This window comes from Acomys russatus, chromosome 24, assembly GCF_903995435.1.
Source record: "Acomys russatus chromosome 24, mAcoRus1.1, whole genome shotgun sequence".
NCBI lineage: Eukaryota > Metazoa > Chordata > Mammalia > Rodentia > Muridae > Acomys > Acomys russatus.
In genome coordinates this window covers 14,279,558-14,306,517 of record NC_067160.1, presented here as the reverse complement: position 1 = coordinate 14,306,517, position 26,960 = coordinate 14,279,558, and the positions used below count along the sequence as shown (strand labels likewise).

Genomic DNA, 26,960 nt, shown 5'->3' with positions numbered 1-26,960 from the left:
GTAAGCTGCTCTTTCTTGTGCAAACATGCCTGTGACAGAGTTTAATATATAAGCTGGGCACAGTGAGAGGTTAGCAACAATGAGTAACAAAATAACAGTTTGCTTATTAAAAAGTTATCTTAAAACTTGTGAATTGTTGTTTCTACAGCTATTATATAACATTTTTGGACCAGAACTGACTGCAGATACCTGATACCATGGAGGAGGGGCAGGGATGGATAAGGAGGGACTACTGTACTTAGCACACTGTTGTGAATATAGCCTAAAGGTGCATGACAGTCGTTATAAAATTAACAAACACTTGTAGTTAATACCCAGAGCTGTGTTAATTCACTAACAGCCAAGGCTTCCCAGCTCTCAGCCCTTGGGTCCCTCAGTCCACATATACTGGAGAAGCTGAAAAGTTTCTGTCTGGAAAGAGTATATAAATATCTTCAGTAATTTGAAGCGCTCGGCCCGAAATCTCACCATGCAGCTAGTGCAAAACGCACTTCCAGAATGAAGCGCACATTGCTAGATGCATCCAGAAGACCGTGCCAGTGGCACAGACGCGAAGAGTCTTTCAGCAAAGTTCTCAAAGCTGTGCCATTCCTCTTGCCTTTCGTTATAACTTGTGTCTTAATTTGATAATAAAAGTTCAATAACAGACTAGAATGGAAAACCCCCCTGTTAGCACCAGGAGCTAGGGGAACTGCAGAAATGTGGGCAGGAGTTTCAGGACTGGAGAGCCCTTCACTGTCAGAAGCAGGAGCTGAGCTAGCCAGGAAGTCTGGGCTGAGTAGCAGGGGCTTGGTGGGCCCTTTCCTGTGACAGGGGAAAAAAGAAAAAAACAAAAAAAGATTACCTGCTTTACATGAAAAGTCAAAGTGAAAAACACCATCTCTAATAACAGTATCTACTTTTCTATTTTAGGATTCAGGAGGGGACCCTGAAGAAAATGAGGAAAAAATAGTGAACCTTGAACTTGTCTTTGGTTTTCACTTGAAGCCAGGAACTGGCCCACAGGTAACATGTTTCAAATCCTTTGGGTATTTTATTTTTGGTTTTTGGGTTTTGGTTTTTGGTTTGGGGTTTTGGTTTTTCGAGACAGGGTTTCTGTGTCGCCTTGGCTGGCCTAGACTCAATTCGTAGACCAGGCTGGCCTCGAACTCACAGAGATCTGCCTGCCTCTGCCTTCTTTGGATATTTCAATCTGTAACTCTGTGGCTTAATACGCCAGGCCCAAGCCCCTGGTAACATGACTCTGAATAAAGTGTACACTGAAGATCTCATAAAAACAAAACTCAGCTGACAGGCTGCCTGGTGCCTCTGGGATCCAGTCTAAGAATATATAATCTTCCTCAGAAAAAGAACACTGGCGGAGGAGGGGGCAGCGCGGGGTGGGGGCACGGGTTGGAACTGACCAAACTCTCAAGGTCCTGCAGAGCAAAACGCAGGCAGCATGAGTTTGGGCGACTGTCTCCTCCGCTTTCCTGGCTCTGGAGGAAAGTAAGAATAAAGCCACACTGAGAACGGAGCAGAGATCGGGCGGGATTATCCGCTCAAATAGGGCAGCAGGGGCATTTGACCCACACTCATTCAGGGAGGTCGTACTTGGCTACTTGGCATCATTCTCAGCCTGAGCTGCGGGGGGGGGGGGGGGGGGGGGTTGCCTGGGTAGCTGTGATCGAACTTCTGATGGGCTTGGGTAACTGCAGATCACTGTAAATAGCTAATAGCTTCTATTAGTTGACCACTTAGCATGTGTCAGGCAGAGTACTTGTATGAATGACCTTTTCTCGTGCTGCGAGGACATCCCGCCAGAAGCAGCTGAAGGAAGAAGGATCGTCTGGGCTCTGGGTTTAAGAAGGTCCCTCACAGTGGGGCGACATGGTGGCAAGCATGGCTAGGTGTGTGGCAGCCACACTTGGGAAGGACGGAAACAGGAGGCTAACCCTTGGGCTTTGTATCCAGCCCTGAGAGCCCTGCCTACGGGATGGCGCCACCCACATCAGAGTGGGTTTTTTCCTCAGTTAAGTCTCTGGAAATGCCTTCACAGTCACACCCAGAGACCCAGACTGAGTCTTATCTAGTCAAGTTGACAGTGAAGATGAGGCATTGAGGAGCCTCCATGTAAATGTGGCTCTTCCCCGGTTTGCAAATGTGGACACAGAGGCTTTGAAGGGTTAAATACCTTGCCTTCAAGGGTTACATAGGCAGAAAGTAGCTGAATTAAGGATCCTGTGTGAAGCCACAGAAGGTTGTGAACCACCTGATGTGGATGCTGGGACTCGAACTCGGGTCCTAGGGGGGCAGGGAGGGCAGGGGACAGGGGACAGCAAGTTCTGATGACCACTGAGCCATTTCTCTAGCCCCAGCTTTTAACTACTTCCTAACTTGTACTTTTGCCTTGAGGAGCCAAGGCACTTCGGTTTTAACTCCGCACCTGTAGCTTGTGCCTGGGGAAGGGTTGAACAGACCTGGCTGGTCTCCGTTGTTTAACTAAGCCTTCTTTTTCCCAAGCCGGTGCTGGGTGCTGGTGCTTGGGAACCAGCAGCAGTTGTGAGGGCTGAGTTTCACCTGGGACACCTGCCTTCACCGCTGCAGGCACAGTGATGCTCTGATGGCTGGGGGCGGGGACTCTCCCGGTCCTCTGTTTTGGCCATAAATGTAATTGAAGGAAAGCCACTGTGCTGCAAATTGATCACTGTCTATTCACTCTTGTTAGAAGCAGAAGGAAGGAGGGGAGAAGATTAACTTCCTTTCTCTCTGGCAGCAATGAAGGACCTTCTAACCCCGCAGCCCACGCAGGTCTGCCCAATAGCAAACAAGGTGCCTGTTACAATCTGCCTTCTTTAATGTCCTGTACTCCATGGCGGTTTATAAACATTCTACACTGTAACTTTTTTATGATCTGGAGGGAGGGAGGGAGAGGAGAGAGAATCTCCTTGAGACAGACATATCATGAGAGGTTTCAAACAAGAAAATGTTTTCAGTTAGTAAATATGTATATTTGTCAATGAGGAAATCTGAAATTTATTTTTTAGTAAAAACCAGAAGTTACGAAGATATTTGAAAATTGATACCGTGACCTATTTTTTACTATAATAATATAGACCTCTTAAGTTCTGGGTTGCGCACAAGTTCCCACAGTTTTTGATAGTCTGCTGTCCCTGGGTCACCCACCTAGAATAGACATTTCCTGAAGACCTACTGTGTGCCTAGATGTATGCTAAATGCTCAGAATACAGAGTCAGAAAGGACAGCCTTGGCTTACAGAGAGCCCCTAGCATCTTGAGAGAAATAGACAACATCAGTGGGTGGCTGTGGCTCAGGGCGATGAAACCTTCCAATGCCACATGCATCAGTTTATGGCACACACTGCATGGATGTCTGCTTGTGGATGGCCTTAAAGTCTCCCTGGTAAAATGATGCTAAAAATCACATTTTAGAACCATTGGGAGCTGGGCGTGGTGGCGCACGCCTTTAATCCCAGCACTTGGGAGGCAGAAGCAGGTGGATCGCTGTGAGTTCAAGGCCAGCCAGGTCTACAAAGTGAGTCCAGGACAGCCAAGGCTACACAGAGAAACCCTGTCTCAAAAAACCAAAAATAAAAAAATGAGAACGATTGGGATTAATTTAGTAGGAGCAGGGTGTGGGAGGCAGAGGGACCAGTACAAAGACAGTTAAAGACAAGAAGCTCCTCTTGAGCTCATTTCCATGGACCTGACTCAAGCATTTTCCCCTCGGGAAGACGGAACAAAGAGCAGGGAAGCAGGGTGATAAGTTAAGGCCAGAAATGGGGCTGGTGAACAGGAGACGAACCATCTGCTATGCCAAGCCAAGGGTCTGGAGGGTTTCAAACAGAGCAGGTACCATCTGGTTTCTGTTCTTAAACCATTTCTCAGAAGCAGAAGAGGGTGACTCCGGGAAAGGGCCAGGCCACTGCGGGGAAGAGAGCTGTGCATCAAATGGGGAGGCAAGTTAAAAGTGATGAGAACAGGCCGGGGCCAGTGCTGCGGGTCCCAGGACACACTGCGTTGGAATGGAAGAGGCTGGAGAAGAGCTAGGAATGGGACAAAGGTTTGTAACCCAGCAGCTGGAGAGATACATGGTGTTACAGAGTAACAGATCAAAGGGAGCCTATTGTGTGGGTGCTATGCCCAGGTGCTAAAAGCATAAGGAAGTAACCAGCGTGGAGTTAATCAGGGAACACCTTCCGGAAGAGATAGGTTTTGAACTGGAGGTGTTGAAGAGGTTGATAAGCCACTGCAAAATAATTACCTGAAAGTAATAAAAAAGACCCGTCTTTAGAGACTTTCTGAAAATCTTAAGCATTTTGTGAGTGCTATCTTCTTAGTGCCATGGAATTTTTGTCAGATACATGAGACACAACTTTGTCATCATTGATTAAAAAACAGGCAACAAGACAAAGTATGTGACTAGACTGGGACAAGGTGACAACAGCCAGGACAAAATTATGGCTTTTTTTTTTCTCTTATTGAACATGTGCTAACTCTGTTAAGCCCTATATAAACTCAAATAAAAAACAGTCACAGAATAGATTACTGCCCAGTTCTAAAGCACCTCACTGTGCCAGCCTATACTCTAAAAAAAAAAAAAAAAAAAAAAAAAAAAAAAAAAAAAAAAAAAAAAAACTTCTTCATAAGCATGCTTTGAATGGAAATTACAACTCAGGTGAGTCATATTACCTTGACTCTTAAACATAGAACCTATTTAAAATAAAACAATAAACAAAAAACAAAAAAAGAAAACCACTTCCTCAAAATCTTAGTTAACTGAATTCTCACAAACCTACCTTTGCAATGCCCTCCACAACTAGAAAAAAAACACACAAGAAATACTGAAGTTCTTAAAGCCTCCCCAAATGCTCAGCTCTATGCCACCTTTTCTTTCCCAAGGAAAATGAGAAGGGGGTTCCAACGGGCGCCAATGGGAATAAGATATGGCCGGGATTCCTTTCAGGAAAACAGTGGCAACTTCTTCTCTTTGCCTTTGAGACTATTGGACAACTCTCCTGAAAGCTGTATTAGTTACCTTTGGGTTGCTGTAATGAAATGCCTGACAGAAATAACTTAGGGAAGCTGGGTTTGCCAACCACAGTTCCAGAGGATGTCAGCCCACCATGAAGGCATGTGCAGCAGTCCAGTTCCCAACAGGGAGCAAGTGGGAGAGCTGCTCACTTCATGGTAGACCAGGGAGCAGGAGCGCCATGGGAACAAGAGGCCAGATATAGCCGGCAAAGGCCCACCCCTAGTGACCTTCTTCTGCCAGTGAGACCTCACCTGCTAACCATACCGCAACTTTAAAAAAAGAAGAAAAAAAAAATCACCACCAACCAAAGAGAAAGTATTCCAAGCATGAGCCTGTGGAGGTCATTTCAAATGCTGTGCCATCTCCATAGCCTGAAACCTACCAAGAACAGAATAGAAAAATAGGATTTTATATACACCTAGCTGCAGAAAGACAAAACAAAAAAACAGAAAAAAATCTTTCATTGTAAGAATTCAGATTAAATTACTTTTCTCTGCTTCGTTTTCCAACCAAATAGCTTCTGACATGACACAGATTCAGAGAACCTCGGCCAGCATCCGTGTCTCCACTGCAGGGGCCACAATGGCTGCATGACACCTGGCCCATGGTCTTTTCTTTCCCACTGCACCCTTCTGGAGACCCAGGATCTGCCAGGGCTCAGGCACTGTGCACACCACAGGACTTCTCCCACAAGCAATTGTCCTTTTTCATTCCCTGTCCCAAAACAACCTAGCAGGGAGGGACCAAAGCATGTCTGTGCTAGTGGCGACACTGGCAATTTAATAAATGAGAATGGCCCTTACTCTATATGGCCATTTTTAAAGAGCAATGTTAATTATTTCTTTAAATAGCACACATACACACATGTATACACACAAATGCACACACACACATGTTATGACTATCAAATTGGGGGAAACTGGGCCTTCTTAAGCTTGACTGTCCCCCATGTGAGAGGCAGGAGGCGTCTCTAATGCCCCTGCTAACCATTACATCGTCATACTTCTAAGAGACACTGAGCAAACATGTTAATGCCATCTTTTCAGCTCAGCGTGATAGGGAACAGTAGCCCTGGATTAGCCTCCCAGGGAGGAAACCAAGGAGAGAGATGAAGTGCCTTGTCCAGAACCCCCACTTGGTAAGGGGCGGGCAGCTCCAGGCATCACCTCCTTCTGGAAAATACCAGCGCCCCCTCTGAGTACATGCCTTGGTGATCGCTCGGGGTTTGATCAGTTAATACTATACCCTGACGATTCTTGTTTTGTGTGAAAACTGCTTTGTGCTGTGTGCTGTAAAACCCTTGGCTTGGTATAAAGGAAAGCAGCTTCTAGAAGCTCAGGCGGCTTCCTGCACTCCCCAGGGCAGCAGCCAGGCTTTCTATTGAAATATTCAGCTGCACAGGGTTTATTATTATTTCTCTTATCAGCTCACCAGTCAGGAACATTGATGCTCAATTTGCCAAAGGATAAACTATCAAATCACCCAGTACTTTTCTCACCAAGCTCTTCTGAGACTTTGTGTCATAAAAATTCAAAAGCAGAGCAAAGCAGGAACTACTGGGACGTCATCCATTGCTTGTGAGTGGCAAGCCGACAGACTTTATCCCGGAGTCCTTATCTGTCCCTGTCCCCAGTAAGACAGAAGAAACCTGACAGAGCTATGGTCCTGCAGACCTGAACTGGTCACCTGCTGTAGCAGATGCATCACCTCCCTTTCCCAATATTCCCCGACAGGGAACTCTGAAACAGGGAACTGGGTCCAGGACAAAGAACACTTTCCAAGTGGCAGTAGCGTCAGATTTACTTTCTAGGGTTTTTGGGGTTTTTTTGTTTTTTGTTGTTGGTTTGGTTTGGTTTTTGGTTTTTTGTTTGTTTGTTTGTTTGTTTGTTTGTTTGTTTTTTGCCGAGGGCAGAAGGAGAAACTGAGAACTTGGAAGCAGGTTGGCAATGTCCCTCGGGAGGCTGGTTGTCTCTAGAGGACTCTCCCAGCTGCTTTATTCCTCTTTCTCCTCCCCATGCCTCATCCTATGAGCCTTTAGCTGCTTCCCTGCCACCACAGAAGCAGGGCAAGCTCCTGCTCTCGCTCTTAGCTACTGGTCAAATTCACCTTGACCTCTGCCTCTCACTTGTGTTGTCCTGAGGCCTTTATTAGGTCACTTATAAAATGTGGCATTTAATAAACAGAACTGACTTCACCAGGCCCCTCCTCCAAGTACTATAAATATCAGAAACTATCAGATAGGGATTTTTTTTTTACTATTGGGTAATTTTTATAAATGGATAGATAAGATGGCTAAAATCACAGGGCCCCCAAGAAAAGGATTCTGCGAGCAAGCATAAAGCCAGTGCCTTCTGTCGATTCCTGAAGAGCTGAGAGCAGGGCTTTTCTCTACTCTGGTGGATATTGGATTTATTGTAAATTCAGTATAGGGAAGTTCATGCCCCATGATCAGCTATGGGGGAGTGGATATGCACACTGGCATGTCTTTGTACACGTGCCTAAGTACTGAAGCTAGCCGTGGTGAAGTTCTAGAAGACGTGCGGGTTTTAGGAAGGAAGAGACAGGAAGGATTAGCCGGACTCTCCAAAGCTTGATTTGCAAAGGGAGTGAGTGCAAGAGAAATGCTGCATTGCACAGTGTCTATCGTTAACACTGCCGACTGGAAACTTAAAATTTCACAAAGAAGGGAAATATTAGTTAAGTGTTCGCATCACAGAACTAACAAGAAGCGGGAGAAAATTTAGGAGGAGGCGGTGGCTTGTTCATCAGAGACTGTGGTGACAGCTTTCCATTTGATCCAGCTATTCACTTTAAGTATGTCCAGCTTTTACATGTCAATCATACCTCCATAAAAATCATCCTTTTGGGAGGGGGGTGTTTGTTTGTTTGTTTTGAGGCAGGGTTTCTCTGTGTAGCCATGGCTGTCCTAGAACTCACTCTATAGACCAGGCTGGCCTCAAACTCACAGAGATATGCCTGCTTCTGCCTCCCGAGTGCTGGGTTTAATGACATGCGCCACCACCACCAGACCATTGAGTCATCTTTTTAAAAAGGAAAGAAACATAAGTTTTAATCGACTGGACAGAAGCAAATGCAGTTACACTTGTATAACTCACTGCTGGTTTCTAATTACAGAGCATGGCAGTGTGCTCTGTCCAGTGGGTTGGCTAGCCGGCTGCCTGGAGCGCTTGCTGATGGATTGACAGCCACTTGTACGTGCCCGAGTGCCAGGAACTGTCTAACACCCACAGGAAAGAGCCATGCTATGGAGCGTTTGCAGCTTTTGGTGGTGTAAATAATTCTGCCCTGACTGATTTCAAGTTATCATGCTGACATCACTGATCTTAGTTGGGAAGAGCAGTGAGAGTCAGCTTGGGAGCGCTGCCTCTAGCATACTATTGGAGCGTTCTTAGTCTTCGTCAGGATTATAAGTCCCTTTAAAAATAGCAATGGGCAATGTGGCACATGTGAGCAAACAAACACAGGCTTGAATCAATTGCAGACACGTTAGTGCTGGTTTTCAGGGCAAACCGTAAATGCAGGAACAGCTCCGGTCTTTTAATGAAGCCGTGGCTGCCTGGCGCCTGAATCAACCCTGACCTACATCGTCTCACGCTGACCATGTGTTGTGTGAACCGCAAGGCAGGGTTTGGATTTGTGAAAATAGACCCACGGAGACAGGGAAACAACTAAATCCGTGCCTGTCTTTTGAAACCCTCTGGGGTTACCGTAGCTGGTGATTCCTGGGCGGCAGGTGCCACTGTGGATCTGGGCAGAGGCCTTTGCTTTTGGAAGCCTCTGAGTATTGAGAAGTCTTGAGAATATTGAACTCCAAAACAGACAGATGAGTTACAGGAAAGCACTGGGTGCGGGGCACCCAAGACAGCTCCACCAATCCTGGCCACTGGGATTTGGGTTGGAAAACGGCTCAAATGGGGACCGGCTTCTTCAGAAGTCTACTGCTTGTCACCACTCCTGGAGTTATGGGACAGGAGAACAACTTTACAGGGACCTGCTTTTATACTCGGAGAGACCTGAGTCGAAGTTCAAAGAGAACAAATGTCTCCGTGTTGAAAGAATTTGATGAACGCTTAACATAAGCTGGACGCTGTCTACACAGACTCACTAGGGAACCTAGTCAGACACAGCATAGTCTTAATTAATGGCAAATCAGCAGCAAAAAACGGTTATTCTTTTATACGAGATAACTACCTTCCAATTCCAAATGCAAAATCCTTGAAGGCCTTTCTGGACCGTTAAGGACTATCTGAACCACCTTAGCTGGCCAGGCACTGTGTTCTGTGGAAGTGTGCTCACTTGATTTGCTTTGCTTTCACATTGCCCCTCAGCCTCCTTTTTCATACATAACTCCAATAACAAGGCCCCAAAAGGCGATATAACAACCTTATTTCCACTGGTGTCTACTTGGCACCAGTCTGCCCTGACCTTAGACACAAGCCATTGTTAAGGGTATAACACATTTACATATTTTGCAATAAAACATCAGTTATTTGCATTACTGTGTCAAGTTTTATTTGATTCTTTCACCTAAAAATGACTCATTTTCCTTTCTTGTATTTTAAAAACCAACTACTCTAAGCTTGTTTGAGAATAATCAAAAATTGCCCATTTAGCTAGAAGTCATTTTCTTTTCAAAAGGCAAATGTTATTTAATCTTTCAGCTGTTCATTGTGCCATCATAAATACTTTCTTTTCAGCACAGTTGTGCGGACTGAAATGAGCCCACTAATTGCCTCCCATCTCGACTGACATGTGGTGGTTTAGTGGAACGGGGACACAGCAGGGAGAAGGAAATAGGAGGCTGAGAAAATGAGAGCTAATTATTTTCACTGCCTCATGTCAGGCTCTGTGTCAGCCTTGTTTTTACAAACTGGAAGGTTTAGCACTAAATAAAACAAACTGGCGTCATGTTTTTATATACTGGCAGTGTCATGGAAGCAGCTGCACATCTCAAAGACAATATAATGCCTGCGTTCGCATGGACACCATCTGACAGACACTGTGAGCCGCGGCTAATGAGGATATCACAGTGGTGCCAAAGTGAAAGGTGCTGAATTATGTATGATTCTTCATCAGCGCGGCAATAGTCCTGTACATCATTATGAGACATTGTTTTGCTGAAGAGATTAAAACATTCTTAGTTCCAGACCCTGCAACCTATACGCGCTGAAAGAGGTTATTAATGGAATTTTTAGGGAGACTTTCTTGTGGATTTCTTTGGGGTTTGAGAAACCAATTTCATGGGACAAAGCCGGGATGGGTCATGACACGGTATAGATGAAGAAGAGAGGCAAATTAACCATACTTGTGTTATCTTCCTTCTAAAGACAGCATAATAAAAATATAGTGTGGCGGGGTTATGCTTAATGATAAATAACCCAGGTGCTATCGCAGGACATGCCACTTTCCTGCCCTTAGCACAGCAGGTTCCGGCAGCTGAGCTGGGTAATGGCGACACATGCAAAGGAGCCATTGGAGGCCTCTGTCAGCAGCGTCTCCCTACTTTTTGATACAGCTGTGACCAGTATTATTTTTGTGGGGTTTGTTTTTATCTGGGACCGCTTCTTCTGCTTCGAAAAAGTCAGTCAGCTGCTGGGATTGCATCTTTCTTTCCTGGCTTTGCTTTTTCAGAAAGTTCACTCTGGCCCCTCTAGTTTATATTTTTAAAGTACTTTCACAGTGGGTGGTTTTACTTTTTTCTTCTTCTTCTTCTTCTTCTTCTTCTTCTTCTTCTCTTCTTCTTCTTCTTCTTCTTCTTCTTCTTCTTCTTCTTCTTCTTCTTCTTCTTCTTCTTCTTCTTCTTCTTCTCCATTTGTGAGAAAAGAGGAGCAGGTGGGGGTTTTGGAAGCCAGTGCTTCTAAGATTAAACTTGATGTATCTGGGGTATGAATCCCAGTTCCATGAGGCTGGCTGTATCTGTTCCAGTACCTAAACCTCGGTTTCTTCATCCATAAGATGGGAACCATGTTCTCTAGAGTGGAGTAAGACTATAAGGGTTGGAGAACGTAAACAGATCTCAAAACCAACATGGTGGCTGTATACACGTGGCAGCGTGAAGTTTACTCTGTGCAACATAACTAAGAACGGGACAGCCTCTGGTTGCTGGGAGGAGGGTTTGCCTGGGAACAGGGCCTTCTAGAGGATGTAAGTGTCTTGCCTGCTTGGTTGGCCACACAGGTATGGACGCTAGTCAAACTCAGTGGCCCGTGCAATTAAAGATCTGTGTTTTTATTACGTGCAGATTGTACCTTGGTGCCTAAGACATTGTTTTTAAATGTCTGCCTCCTTCCAGAAAAGGTCAGCTAGAGAAGCTGATTTGAGAGCCACCTTCCTTCTGGGGGATCCTAAGTGACCCTGGCCTTAGATTTTCATCTTGAAGATTAGTCTATGGTGTTGATGGCTCCACTTAATTTGTTAAGGGAAAACTAAATATTTTATTTAAGAAAAAATCATACTGCCTCTGAATTTCCAGAACTATAAGGTTTGATATATTTCCTGCTACCTTAATATCTGGGTTCTCCCCCCTATTTGGAAAGTCTACTACTATCTCAACTCCTCTCTTCTCTTTCATTCCTTCTTCCCTCCCTCTTTTCGTATAAGGAGAAGGGATGTCTGTGTTTGGTGTCATTTCAGCTCGTTTGGAACTCCAAGGAATTTTAAGCCGCACACAAGGCATGTGGTAGTGGACTCTCACAAAGAGATGCTTAATTTAGCATAAACTGCGTGTTGCTTAGGATTTTATCTCCACAGGGCAAATATTCCTGTTTGAGTTGGCCCATACCCTTAATTCATAAACTGCTTCCACGTAATTGGCCATCCTAAAGCAGTTAGTTGGGTTGCTTTCTCATCCTCTGTCAGGCACACACTTGCTCCTAGAATTATCCAGGTATATCAGCAGATGATCAGAGAAGCGTCCAGAGTCCTGGGATACTAGCAGAATTCTCCTATGTTCTACAATCCAAATTCAAAACTTGTCCCCCCCCCCCTCTTGCCCCAGCAAAATGTCATGTGTGTCCTGCAGACTGCAGAGCAGAGCATCTGCTACTTAGCGCAGGCAGTTTCTTGGATTATGTTTTTGCTGCCCCAAGTCCCAGCCAAAACAGTCCCTGTGCTCAGCCCTTCTGCTAAGCTCAGGGCCCTGCCCCAGTGGGTCAGGACGGGATGCTCTCGGGATAATTCTTGCAGCCGTGTGTGTCATCCTGGGTGGGAATCTAGGTATGAAATCAAGATCCTGGATACTCAGGGCCTGCCATGACTTTGCATCTACAACAAGACATAAGCTGTTGTTTCTGGTCTGCATGGTACAATGCCAGCTGGGCTGAAGCTACGTGATTGCCCTGGTGTTGTTGGTACTCCCAACAAGGACTGCTGTGGTAATGGAAGAAAACATGGCTATGTTGAGACTCACGGAGATGGCATTTTATTCTTGGTCTTGGATCCTTACTGATGCGTTCAACAGGAGAGTCTGGATTATTTGCAGCTTCTGCTTCCCACTTGCACTTCGTAAAGCGAGACTTCCTGGTGCTGTTGGCTGTCCTTTGTCAACCTGTAACAAGGAGGGGAAATGCTATAGCTTAAATCCGGAATGAACCCATACCATGTCTTTTTGTTTGTTTGTTTGTTTGTTTGTTTGTTTGTCAAGACAGGGTCTCTCTGTGTAGCCTTGGCTGTCCTGGACTCACTTTGTAGACCAGGCTGGCCTTGAACTCACAGCGATCCACCTACCTCTGCCTCCCAAGTGCTGGGATTAAAGGCGTGGTCGCGCACACCTGGCTTCCATGCCATGTTTTAAGGGATTAATCCTCAGCTTAGACCTATTGGGAGGTGCCGGAACCTTTAAAGAGCTGGACCCAGTGGGAGGATGTCAAGTCGTTGGAGGCATACCCTCCAAGTGGACCTTTGAATCTGAATCTCTCTTGTGCTTCTTGGCCATGACATCTGCTGTAGCTCCCACTGTGATGCACCTGCCCTACGATGGGTCCCTCGGCAAGGGCCAGATGCTCATCAATATGAAGCCTCCAATTCTACGGGGCCAAAACAAACCTTCTCCCTTTATAAGTTGACTTTAAAGGATATTTATTCTGCTGATGTGAAAGAAGATAAAACTGTGTTCCTTCTATTTAATAAAACCAGTCATTGTGACACTGGCAGCACTAGGTTTGAAGCCAGCCTGGGATGCATGAATCCTTTTCTTGAAAGAAGAACATCTGTTTATGGCGACAAACATGGTGGCATACACCTATAATGTCAGCGCTCGGGATGCAGGGGCAAGAGTTGCCACACATTCAAGGCAGGCCTGTTCTACATAGAAAGGGTTATGTTGTGAGGCCTTTCCAAAACCAAACCAAATAAAGAGAACACTAAGATTCAGAAAGATTACACCAGTTGGCTTTGACTAGGTGAAAGAAAAAAAGATAAACACTAGAAGTCGGTGTAGGGAAGTGAAGTTTTAAGCCCACCATCTTCTACCCACCCCCTTCCTCCACTTCTCCATAGCAACAGCTTAATATCTAACCTTACCCCATATGTCCCCACAGTTGTCAGCAGCAGGTATAGTTCATATAGCCAGGCCTGAGAGGGTTTTGGAAAAGGAGTCTTTTGAGGAGTCCCACAACAGGACTGACTCCATAGCTGTTAGGATTTGTTTGATTTAGGCCAGTCAAGACTGAGAGGGCAGTGGTAGTGGCGGCGGCGGCGGCGGTGGCGGCGGCGGCGGTGGCAGAGCCCACCTTTAATCCCAGCATTCAGGAGGCAGAGGCAGGTAGATCTCTGTGACTTGAGGCCTCCCTGGCCTACGAAGTGAGTCAAGGACAGGCAAGATACACACAGAGATACTTCGGGGGTGGGGGGAGTTGGGAGGGATTGACAGTTCTCCAGAGAGCCTCAGTCACTCTTGAATGTCTCCCACTCAGCATCCATACTCAAGTTTGTATTAACTCAAGCCAGTCAATCACCCTGATGAAGTGAATGTTTTTTAGAGCCACACCTGGTCCCTATCAGGACCACGATATGAATAGGTAGCCGTGACACGGAAGACCCTGCAGGAGGACCCTTTAATATTTGGTTTCAGGTAGCTGGGGCTGGCCTCGAACTCCTGATCTTCCAGCTTCTCCCTCTCGAGCATAAAGACTACAGGTGTGCACTATCACACTGGCCTATACAACCTAACTCTTAAGGAAACCTCAGCAATCCGCTGGTGAGCACCTTGTTACTTGTCATCTCAACATCTGCGTCTGTGCCCCCTGTGGAACTCAGCAGCGGCTGCTTACAGCCTGGACACTGTGGCATGTCCTCAAGGACACTTTAGGGCAACTTGGAAATGCACAGGACTCAGAGAATCCTCTTGCTTTATTTGCAGGTTCCTTTTCTTAACTAAGTGACGACATCATAGCCGCTGACGAGCTCTAGGGGTTCCATCGGGCCAAGCAAATTAAGCTCAGTGCCTTGGTTGGACTCCACCTATTCTCTCTCACACAGTTTTGTAACAAGCAGTGTCCACCTAGCCAATGCCCTCCTTCCTTAGTGCTTTCCCGATTGGAATTCTATTGCTTCGGAAACTGTCTTCCTTTATGAGTCAGTTAAGGGGCTCTTAAATAAAAGACACTTGGGAGGCAGAGGCAGGCGGACCTCTGTGAGTTCGAGGGGATGGGAGCGGGGTGGGGTGGGGTGGGGAAGACAGATACTATTTACCTGTTGTTTGGATCGGGACTCCTGGGAGCTGAGCTTGGCAAACAATAGGCATAGCTGCAGGGGGGACCTCTGGCCTCTGGCTCTCTACTTTCACTGTCCTACCTGCTGTCCACAGCTTATTTGATTTGTGGAGTTGGGCAGAGCCACCAGTAAGCCAGGCCCACCCTGTCTTTACCCCCTTCCCCGGTGGTACCTCCTCAGCCACCTCTCCCAGTTTGAAGCCCATCTCTACCGCCACAGCTCAGCAAATACCAGGAAAGCCCCTTAATCTGTCTGAGCCTCCTTTTCCTCCCTCATTTAAAGGGGAAGTAAGCCTGATTCACAGGATTTTTATGAATATCAAATAAAATAACATAGTCTAAGCAGCCAGCACAGAATAAGAGCAGCAAGTGTTCTGCCAGTGTGGCAAGGTGGAGGCTGGAGCCATATGTTAGTTACCTAATTTTTGCCGTGGTAAAAATACCTGACCTTCCCACTCCACCCCACCCCACCCCACCCCACCCCATTCCACCCCTAAAAAAAAAACAAAAAAAAAAACTTCAGGGAGGCTTTATTTTGGCTCAGGGTTCAAGAAGACAATCCATCCTGGTAGGGAATTCATGGTGCCAGGAGCTTGAGGCAGCTGACACAGCTGGACACAGCTGGACGCATCGCCTCTGCAGTCAGGAAGCAGACAGACATGAATGCTGCTGCTCAGCGGTTCTACTTTTTCCTCAGTCCAAGTCCCCAGCCCGTGGAACAGCAAAGCCCACAGTGAAAGTGGATTTTCCCATCTCAACCATCCTATCTAAATACTCCCTCCCAGGCATGCCCAGAGGCTTGTACTAACCAGCTCAGAGCACAAGGTGTCACAGGGGCAGCGTGTCCAAAGGGAACCCTAGGGCCGGGAGGCAAGAGTGAGGCAGCAGGAGGCTGGTCACTGTGGGTGGTCTTCTGACAACGCCTTTGACTGTACAATTCCCAGGCTTGACAGGTGAGAGAAACAGAAGTTAACAGCAGCTCTGTCTCTCTAACATGTTTTGTTCAGGCACTTGCTTTGGGGAGGTTCTATTTAAGGGAAGGGCCCTACTCTGCCTGGTTAGCCCAGGGCCTTCATGTTCCTATAGTAATGGGAGATGAGAGATGTGCCAGTTCTCAGCTGTGGCTGTAGCTACTGTGAGAAAGCAGGTTCATTTCACTGCGTGGACCTTTTCTTCCCCTAATTGGCATCCCATACGTGTAGCCGGGCAAGAAGGCCCTCCTGATGGCACCATCCTTGCTTGTCCCTGAAGGTCCCCCAGGGGCTCTCCCAAACCTCCGTCCTAGCTTCTCATGGTCGCCAAAGGGGTTTCTGTAGCCTCCTTGCTGCTTTTCCTGCCCAGGGCTGTTTCTGAATGGTCCAAGCCCACTGTCAGCAAAGTGCTTCCTAGTCTTAACATGTGTGTGCTTAGTGTGATATGTTTGATCCTTCAACCCTTGGTTCTTCAAAAAATGTAAAAGACAATGTTAATTTATAGTCCAGAGATCAAATCTGAACTGCATACACATGTAATGGTTTATTACTAAATTCTTTACATAGTGGTGTTTTTTGTATTCAAACCTCATGTACTCACCTTGATCTAACCGTTAACATTTTACTCTGCTTACTTCATGTCATCCCTTCTCTCTCTCTCCACCCACCTAAGCGGTGCTTAGTTCAGAATACATTTCAAAGTAGCTCACAGACGTCAGAATGTGTCTTCCTAAACATTTCAGTAGACCAGGATTCCGAAAGAAATGTATAGATCTTATGTATACATTCACTGGTTTTGGTAAGTGTATATAACCCTTATGCTACCCTATGTTCTGTCAACACAGCCCTACCACTTCCAGAAAGTTCTCTCATACTCATCTGAAGAAGCAATCAGTCTTCTGAAAGTTTTTTTCCAGAGGAAAGTTGTTGAGTGTCAGAAAAATATCCATCAGTGTATTCTTTCTTCTGCCTCCTACGTCTTTCATTCCCTATGTTTTTCAGCACATCATGTTTCTAAATGCATCAGTAATTTTTATTGACCATTCTATAAATATATAGTGACTCTTTTCCCTTTTTTATTAATATTAAGCACTTTATTAGCTGTTAAAATAAAGCTTCTAAGAACATAGCCTGACAAATCTTTTTTCCATTTCTTCTGTGTAAATACCTCTACAAGTAGAATGTCGTAGTCATGGGTGTATGTTTAGTCTTGTTTTTAAAAAAGGCCAAAAGGTTTTCTGAAGTAATTATACCATTTATGTTTTTGCTACGGAACATGGGAGTTCCAGTATCTTCAAATCCTAACCAACATTTAATCGTATCAGCTTTAGGCACTCGCCTGGTGTGTAATAGTAACTTCCTGTGGTTTGAATTAACATTCCCCTCCTGACCAATGATATACAGAACTATACAGCAGTGTTGCTATAAATTTAATATACCATTATTAAAAGTTAAGTAGTTTCACGTAAGAATCCAAATTTCTAGTTTTTAATGAAACAGTGAAGGCCCTATCAAAACTGGACTCCTATTCCTACATGGATACAATCGATAGAACCTGGGCAGTGACTACATTTTTAGGGCAACTGCCCAGCTCTCTGAGTCTCCTATGCCTCCTCCTCCCCATAACTGCTCAGCCGTCAGTTACCATATGTCATCACCTCTGCCGTGTCGTCCTTCTTGCTAAGAAGACGGTGAGCTGTGTCTTCAACCCATGCCGTTATCAGCTCTGGAAAATGGAGGTAGTAGATCGAGAGGACTATATAATAAAAGAAAAGAAAAAGGAGGAATAGGACTGTTTTTGTCCCAATGATAAATGGTATTTAAAAAATGATACCCCCATAATGTTTAATATAATATGTACATTAAAGGGACCTATTGTGAAGGTTCCATAATGTAACTGCCTGAGTTTACTCATTTTTATTTTATGCCTGGCCCCTTTAGAATTTTGAGTTTGCAACTCCTATAACAAAACACTTCAACTGATAAATTATGCCTCAAGCCTGCACTGACTGGGGGTTATTAGATATACAAAGGGACCTAATTTCATGTCCTCTTTTGAAAAAGAAAAAATAAAGCACTCCCACACTACTTCATTTAGAATACTTTGTGTGTTATAAAACACAGAAATGAGAAAAAAATCGTTTCATTCTCTCAATTCTGTAATTTTGCTTTTAATTCCAGGATTGTAAATGGAAAATGTATATGGAGATGGATGGGGATGAAATTGCAATAACCTACATAAAAGATGTGACTTTCAACACAAGCCTCCCCGATGCAGAGATTTTAAAGATGACAAAGGTAAGTTCTATTTACAGCTTAAAAGCCTTTTTTATTTCACAGATATCAAACAAAGACATTAGAATACCCCAGCAGTGGGCTTTTGTGCTCCTGGATACTCACATCAGCTCAGCCTCAAGCTGGCTCTTAAAAGGCACATTTTATTTAGCAGATTGAGGGGATAATTTTTTTGTTAAAATTCCACTTATGCTGTGTGAACTAAAAAGCACTGCAAACAAAAAAAAAAGTATCATTTAAGTTTCTTTTTAATCCTACATTTCTTCATACTTATCCTATCATTTACTAAAGTAAAAAAAAAAAAAATTATCAATGAAAATATTTATCTCAAACTGGATTGACTTAAACTTTGACAAAACTTGTGATGATGAGCACTTTATTCTCTTGCCCTCACTGTTGGTGATCAACACAGAGCCTTGTACACGAGGGACAGTGTCGCTACCCCCAAGCTGAATCCCCAGCAAGCGCTATCCAGTTTCTAGAAGGATTGAGACAAGGCTACTGGGGTGGGGGTGGGGGGTGACACGTGTTGCTGCTTTGTAGCTTCTGTAAATTCACACTAGAAATCCCTACAATGGGTGGAGAGCACATTACAGTCAGAGTCACTGGACACCCTGAAGGAAATCTGATAGAAATGCTTAACTTCCTCCTCAGACTCTAGGTTTTCCCCACCATACAGGGGGGAAGAAGTGTAATATTTCAGTGGTAGAAGGTCTACTACTTCAGACACAGGACATGTCAGTAGGATGGTCATCCTGACCTCAAGTAGCCACCAATGCTGGACACCACCAACTTAACTGTGTAGTGGCTTTTAGTGAAAAAAAAAAAATGGAGATTTTTTTTTTTTTTTGCAAAGAACCAGACACAAGTAGTAAACAGAATGAGTCTGCAAAGCCATGACAGTGACTTGTGTGGTCTCTCCATAAACATAAGATGGCTGAATGCCCAAGTCCTTACAATGTACCAGTAGATCCATCAAAAGGCTGGTTTGGTACCCATTGTCTGACCCCCTATGTAACTGGGATTCACTTCCCTGGCATTACTTACCCATAAGGCTATGATTTGGGTTAACATTTCCTTATGCTGTGGGGACATGCTGTGTTTTGCTATCTGGAGGACTAGAAAGGACAGGTGTTCTCCTCTGGGTCTCTGTTCTGTCCTCTCCAGTTACCACAGATGTCCCCTTGCTCCCATGTCTTCAAGAAGATGTGGCCATTGCTTACCATGAGAAGGAAGTTGCTCACTGTAAGAATAATGCAATACCATTGTAGAACCAAATATAGATGTTTCTGCTATCATGTGCCAGTGCAAAACCACACGCCAACACTGATGAGACTTGCAGGAAAAATAGGACTGAGAAGAGCATTCAAAATTTGTATAACTTTATAAAAACAACAGAGACCATAACAATCTTAATTTATGTAAAGCCATCCCAGTTAAGTCTTCCTTATATTCTATCCCCAGTTTATACACAGTCATTGTTTTGCAGCCCCAACCTGGAAGGATAAGGGAACGAGAAGAAAAAATTTAAGAGGCAGCAGAGGTTGGCAGATCACTGTGAGTTGAAGGCCAGCCTGGTCTATAAAGTGAGTCCAGGACAGCCAAGGCTATACAGAGAAACCCTGTCTCAGAAAAAAAGAAAGAAAGAAAGAAAGAAAGAAAATGAAGAAACATATTTTTATTAGAATTATCATAAGATCCAAGACAAGGGCTTCAATGATCCTTTCTCTTGGCACAGGAGGAAAATAGCACCATAATGTCTTTATTGGTACAAACCTCTCGGCACAATTGCCTGACAGACTGGAAAGCTGAGTGGTTATCAAATCACTGCACCAGCCACTGCTTACCCTCAAGGAAGACACTTCTGGGCATCTCGTGTTGTCATAGCTTTATATTAGTGTTGCGAAAGCTTGTGGCTACTGTTTCAAGCATTAGCATGAATTACCAGCCTTCAGAGAGGATTGAGTGATATGTTATGTTCTATCAGCCCAGAGAGGGTTGAGGACCTACATGCTGGTACATCTATGATCCCAATACTTGGGAGGCTGAGGCAGGAGGATCACCTACCAGTTCTAAGTCAGGACTACACAGCCAGACTCTATCTCAAAAACAAAAACAAAGACAAAAAAACCCACAGAAGACCATCAGAGACTGGGACTACTGTCTCCCATCAGGAGAACATGCACACATTCAGAAATATTGTTTGCAAATGTATAAAAGCAACAAAAGCCAAAACATAAGTATTTTATAAGCTAAAAAGATTTTTTGATAATCTGATATTCTGTCCCTATTTGCAAATCATGTAAGGGCACAACTGGCCTCAACAAGACACAGCAGCCCAGGCTGTACTCTGATACTATGCCATCCTAACTTCTGTGTTTCAGCCACCCTTTGTAATGGAGAAGTGGATTGTTGGAATAGTGGATGACCAGACTGTGGAGTGCACGGTCATGTATGAGGTATGCCCCTGAAACCAGAGCTGGGTGTTTTAGCCCGTTGGTGAGCAGGGATTTGCCAGGTCTCTCTGGGTACCTACAGGTTGGTACATGGATTTATTGGAAGAGAAATTATAATATCAATATGCCCATACAAAGATGAATGCCATCCCCTAATAAGTGTGAGGAAGGAAAGAGAACACAATAGAATTTAGGGTAACACCTCGACTCTACTTCCATTAGATATTGATTGAACACTTTGTGCATCCTACCTAATAATATAAAAGTGAGGGGAAATCACTCGAAAGTAAGAGCTTGGGTGAGGAGTTCAACTATTGTTCCAAAGACCAGCACGTACCCGAGGGCCACCTGGGGAGTTTATTGCTATAGCCAAATTAGCAGATTCCATAAATTTCTATTTAAAAAGAAAGAAAAACTTGTGTTTTAAAAAATGTTAACAAGCAGGACATGGTGCATGCCTTTAATCCCAGCACTCGGGAGGCAGAGGCAAGTGGATTACTGTGAGTTCGAGGCCAGCCTGGTCTACAAAGCAAGTCCAGGACAGCCAAGGCTATACAGAGAGACCCTGTCTCAAGAAACCAAACAAACAAATGCTAACAAAATGTTCACATTTGGTACTACCTGCCAACAGGGTAGAGAATAGCCCAGCCATAAATAAATCTTGTCAGAGAGTGGCAGGTGGAAATGAGCAACACTAGCTTGGGGTGGTAGATTACATGTTCAGAGATCAGAAAACAGCCATACAAACGTCAAGAGTGCAAATCTCTAGGACACAGAAAACAATGATGGCAGACAGCTGGGCAAAGTTGGATCTGGGGACCCCAGTCAGGACTCACTCTAGACAAAGCAGGAAGTCAAAGGAGGCATTTTAAGCTTCACAGAGAAGCTAATCCTGCTGTGAAAACCACCATGTCTTCTATACAATAAGCTACTAATACCTTACACTTAAAATTTTGTTTAAAATGTTAAAGTTTCATGTCTTTTACCATTTTAAAAATTCATATTTGCTGTTATAAAAATATCTCTCTGGAAATGTACTTCAATTCTCAATTCTGTTTTCAGAAATGTACTTAATCTAGTGACTTTGTGAAAATCAACAAGGTCTTTGGGGCTGGTGGGACACTGACCCTAGAAAGGCTGGAACCTCACGCGGCACGGGCTGAAAGGGATGCAGTCAGAGCACAGAGCTGGAGACAAGTGCATATACCAATATGTATCTTCCATTGGCAGGGCATACACGTCTTTCGTTCACTTAAGACAGCTGTATTAAGGATTGAGCATAAACCAGGAAACGTAAGAGGCAAGCACACCTACACTGTCTCACAGACCTCACTCGTGGGTGGATAACGGGCTGGGAGAGAAGAAAGGAAGTTCGGGGCTCCGGGGTACTCTGTGAGAGAGTTAATGTGTTTATACACAGGTCTTCTCTCTGGGAACAGTGTCTCTTTCCTGGTCCCCCGACCAGTGGCTGTAGTAAAGACGCAGGACGTCTCCCTCAAGCTGGACCTTGCGTGCTGCTGCATTGAAATGGTTTCCTGAGCTATCACAGTCTAGATTTTTAGACTGAGACCCAAATCTCCTCCACCTTATTCCACAGCCTGCATAGCAATAAGTATGACGGCCATACTGATACCTGTTAGCTGGTCCTCGCCCGCCAGGAAAAGCCACCAGGAAAAGCTGGACAGAGCAGCCCCATTCCAGTTCTGTCTGCTGCAGACCAATCTGCAATCACGCCACGCCAGCTTCTTGCTGTTGCTGCTGCTGCTTACTCTTATTTCTGCCATTCCTCTCCTCCCCGCTCCCTCCCCCCTTCCTCTCCTGCCCCTCCCTTCTCCCTTCTTCTCTTCCTTCCTCCCTGTCATTTTCTTTCCTTTCTTCTTCCTCCTCTTCCTTAGACTTCACGATAATAAGCCACTTAGGTATTTCTCACTTTCCAGCTTTTAAAGACTCCTTCCTTCCCTCCTGCCTTCCTTCCCTCCTTCCCTCCTTCCCTCCTGCCTTCCTTCCCCTCCTGCCTTCCTTCCCTCCTGCCCTCCTTCCTTCCTTCCCTCCTGCCTTCCTTCCCTCCTGCCTTCCTTCCCTCCTTCCCTCCTGCCCTCCTGCCTTCCCTCCTGCCCTCCTGCCTTCCTTCCTTCCTGCCTGCCTTCCTTCCCTCCTTCCTTCCCTCCTGCCTTCCTTCCTTCCTGCCTGCCTTCCTTCCCTCCTGCCTTCCTTCCCTCTTTTCCTCCTTCCCTCCCTCCCTCCTTCCCTCCTTCCTTCCTTCCCTCCTTCCCTCCTTCCTTCCTTCCCTCCTGCCTTCCTTCCCTCCTGCCTTCCTTCCTCCTTCCTTTCTCTTCTCCTCCTCTTCTCTTCTTTTTTGAGACAAGATCTTTCTATATAGCCCTGGCTGGTCTCCACCTTGCTATTAGACCAGGGCTGGCTTTGAACTCTCAGTGATCCACCTACCTGTGCTACTAAGTGCTGGCATTAAAGGTGTGCACCACCACACACTACTAGAGACATATTTCCATAACTGTATTGACTCCTAGAGATTTGATTTTTGTAGGGACCCAAGGCCATTCACAGGCCAAGCCAATTGTCACACTGAGCTATGTATACCCACGGCCCTAGTGAGACTGTGGTCTATAGATACATCTGGTAATGAGGATGCTTTCAGGACAGAAACTGATGTCTTGGTCCAATATCCTCTCCAAATACTGGATTTCTTCACTCTCCACGCTGTCTCGCTGCACCTGCCCACATGCACGCAGCCGGGAGCAGCCTAATTTGATCCTCTTCCCTGTGTGTGTCCCAGTGCCCTTGGCCCAAAGGCACTCTGGAGCAAAACATTTCTTATCAAAGAGGTAAATTGAGCTCTGTCAAATATTAAAAATTCTGAGAAGACTACCCTATGTTTAAGTACTGTAATCTAATATGTAGAAAAGGGAATAGGATGGGAAAAGGGGGGGGGGCTACTAGAGTCCATTATAAGAAAGGTGGTTACAATGTTCTTATGAGTTAGTTAGTTAGTTAGTTAGTTAGTTAGTTAGTTAGTTAGTTGGCTAGTTAGGTTGGTTTGGTTTTACAGGACAGGGTCTCTCTGTACTCACTTTGTACACCAGGCTGGCCTCGAACTCACAGAAATCTGCCTCCCTGAGTGCTGGGATTACAGGCATGTGCCACCATGCTCGGCTTGTTCCTCTATTTAAATTCACTAAGTTGGGCAAATGACATAATAACGTGCATTTTCCCTCGTTCCGTTTTATAACTGTATACATGTATGATCAGGTTTGTTTGCGGTTTGTTTTTTTTTTTCAGAGTGATGTTAGAATGCCGAAACTCACAAAGCATGTGCACTCCATTCAGTGGAGCAGAACGAAGCCGCAGGATGAGGTGACAGCTGTCCAGCTGGCTATTCAGACTTCATTCTCCAGCTCAGAGGGCAACCCCGGCAGCAGATCTGACTCAAGTAAGTTAGTGTGCGAGTATCGCACACGTGCCTCAACCCAGAATTCTAACTATGACATTCCCGTCACAGAGGTGAGTGCCAGGCAGTGGGCGACACAGATGTCTAACACAGCACCTCCCTCTTACAGTCTTTTAATATTGTTCTTTTTTTTTTTTTTTTCAAAGTTTTTTTCCCTAATTCTTTGAAAATTTCATACATGTGTTCAGTGTACTTTGATCATATTCACCCCCATTATATTGGTTTTATAAGCAGATTATAGAGTACTATTTATAGGCATAAATGTGCACACATTGTACAAATTTTAATATCCGGATAACTATAATGATGAAAAGCAGTTACATTACATGCCGACAAAAATGTCTGCTTTATTTAGTTTCTAAAAGTGTATCTGTATGAGGTGAATCTTCTAGCAAACATTCCTGCAAAGCCACTGCTGTCCACAGTACTTCTGGTTTTGTGTATCCCTGGCTGGTCTGGAACTATTTTCATATAGCTGAGGATGACCTTGAACTTCTGATACTCCAGCCTCCACCTCTAAAGTGCTCCAGTCACGGGCATGGGCCACCACACCCGGTTTAATGGGCTGCTAGGAATGGAGTCAGGGTTTTGCATAGGCTAGGCCAGCACTCCACCAACTGAGCCACATCCCTCGCCACGAGGACATCTCGAGTCCTGAAAACCAGTCATCATGGCAGGATTGGGGGCGGGGGGAGGAGGGGGAGAAGACTGAACAAAACAAGAGTAAAGTAGGACGTGATGAAAAGGTTCAGCATGGGCTGGGTGGTGGTGGCTCATGTCTTTAATCCCAGCAACTGGGAGGCAGAGGCAGAGGCAGGTGGATCCCTGTGAGTTCAAGGTCAGCCTGGTCTACAAAGCGAGTTCTAGAACAGCCAGGGCTACACACAGAGAAACCCTGTCTCAAAAAAAAGAAAGAAAGACAGAAAGAAAGGAAGAAAGGAAGAAAGAAAGAAAGAGAAAAAGTTCGGCCAGTCATGGTGGCGCACACCTTTAATCCCAGCACTCGGGAGGCAGAGGCAGGCGGATCACTGTGAGCTCAAGGCCAGCTTGGTCTACAGAGTCCAGGACAGCCAGAGGGACACAGAGAAACCCTGTCTCAAAAAAAAAAAAAACCAAAAGAAAAAAGCAAGGCCAGCTGACAGGCTATGAAATTGCTCATTATCTGGTGAACTCAAGCAAACATTCTGACTCCCTACTTGTAGGTTGAGAAACTCTGGAGACTGTTGGGCTGAGGCAAGCTCACAAGTCTGTAAAGGGTGGATGTACACAAAGCCACATGCAGTTTCCTTTAACAATCAGACATACCAACCAAGCACAGCAGAAACACATGCTTTCTCGTCAACACTTCTTTGTCTCCAAGAGAAAAGTATTTCTGTGACAATATACCAGAAGGCTCTTTGTCAGGCATAGAGACAAAGGCAGGGATCTAACTTACTGCCACCAAGGGCAACTGTCACTGAGTTATGACAGCCTGGCCCCTTTGTTGGCTACTGTAAGGTCTGACTTGCCAAACAGAAGAAATATTCTTTTTTGGGTTTTGTTCTTGTTCTTGTTCTGTTGGGTGGTTGGTTGTTTGCTAGGTTTTTTGTTGTTGTTTGTTTGTTTTTCAAGACAGGTTTTCTCTGTAAGTTCGAGGCCAGCCTAGTCTACAAAGCGAGTCCAGGACAGCCAAGGTAGCATAGAGAAACCCTGTTTCGAAAAACCAAAAAAGAAAAAGAAAAGAAATAGGTCCATGTGCCCAGCCTGGAACTTCCATGAGTGGTAATGCTTGGCACGCCCCCAAGCAGCCGTGAGATTGCTTCCCTGAGCCAGGCTTATGAATTAGGCATGCAGCTTTGTGTGGTGGAAGATGCTCATTTCCATTTCCCCTGCAGGTGCGGACTGCCAGTGGTTAGACACTCTGCGCATGCGGCAGATTGCATCCCACTCTTCTCTACAGCGTTCCCAGAGCAACCCCATCCTGGGGTCCCCTTTCTACCCTTACTTTGGCAGCCAGGATTCCTACGCTGCCGCGGTGCGGAGGACCCAGACACCCATGAAGTACCAGCAGATCACACCCATCAACCCTTCCCGGAGCTCCTCCCCAACGCAGTACGGGCTGACCAAAAACTTCTCTTCCCTGCACCTCAACTCTAGGGACAGCGGCTTCTCCAGTGTCAACACCGACAGCTCATCTGAGAGGGGCCGCTACTCAGACCGGAACAGAAACAAATACGACCGCGGCAGTGTATCCCTCAACTCTTCCCCAAAAGGAAGATATGGTGGTGGGAAAAGTCAGCATTCCACACCTTCAAGAGAAAGGTATTCTGGAAAATTCTACAGGCTGCCCCAGTCAGCGCTGAACACTCATCACTCCCCTGACTTCAAGAGGAGCCCGAATGACCGCCGCGTGCCGAGGACCATCCCCGGGATGCCTCTGCACCCCGAGACTCTCTCCAAAGGAGGTGAAGAGGAGAGCAGGGTGAGCGAAGGGGGCTGGACTAAAGTGGAGTACCGGAAGAAGACTCACAGGCAACTTCCGGCCAAGACTGGCAAGGAGCGAACCCGGGGCAGCTACCGTGGGCGGAGGAACTTTTGATGGATTGAATCAAATGGGCTTTTTGAAGTGGGTTCTGTGGGAGTTTGTGCAATGGACTTTTGGTAACAAGATATCTTCAGATTGCAGGGACCAAAATGACTAATTTTGGGGTTGGGAAACACCTTTAAATTGAAAGGACAACAAAAACAAGGCCATGATTATGGCTGTCGGTTGACTAGTGGTGGCAATTAGACTGGACAATAACTGCCCATGTTTTGTCGCCTGAATTAACATTGAAGCGGGAAGGGCTGTGCCATTTATTCCATGCTGGACACATTCTCCTTACCAGGCTTGGAACTGGTAAAGCTAATGAGGGCCACAGAGAAATCAGATGTCTAGATGAAGCAGGATTCTTGTTATTTCCAAGACAGCTCAGCAAGGCACTGTGGCTGATACTTTTTTTAAAAAAAATATGGGTATTTTGTTCGT

At 45.4% G+C, this 26,960-nt stretch overlaps 1 protein-coding gene across 1 annotated transcript in view; it reads left to right on the top strand.

Annotated features, from left to right (window-relative positions):
• Positions 1-26,621, top strand: part of Map3k20 (mitogen-activated protein kinase kinase kinase 20) — a 160,107-nt gene extending 133,486 nt beyond the window's left edge. Inside the window, exons 15-19 of the mRNA XM_051166214.1 lie at positions 913-1,005; positions 17,918-18,034; positions 20,416-20,490; positions 23,785-23,935; positions 25,828-26,621. Coding sequence (XP_051022171.1) covers positions 913-1,005; positions 17,918-18,034; positions 20,416-20,490; positions 23,785-23,935; positions 25,828-26,531 — 1,140 coding nt within the window. The 3' untranslated portion in view covers positions 26,532-26,621. The remainder of the gene's footprint in view (positions 1-912; positions 1,006-17,917; positions 18,035-20,415; positions 20,491-23,784; positions 23,936-25,827) is intronic.
• Positions 26,622-26,960: the final 339 nt, after the last annotated feature.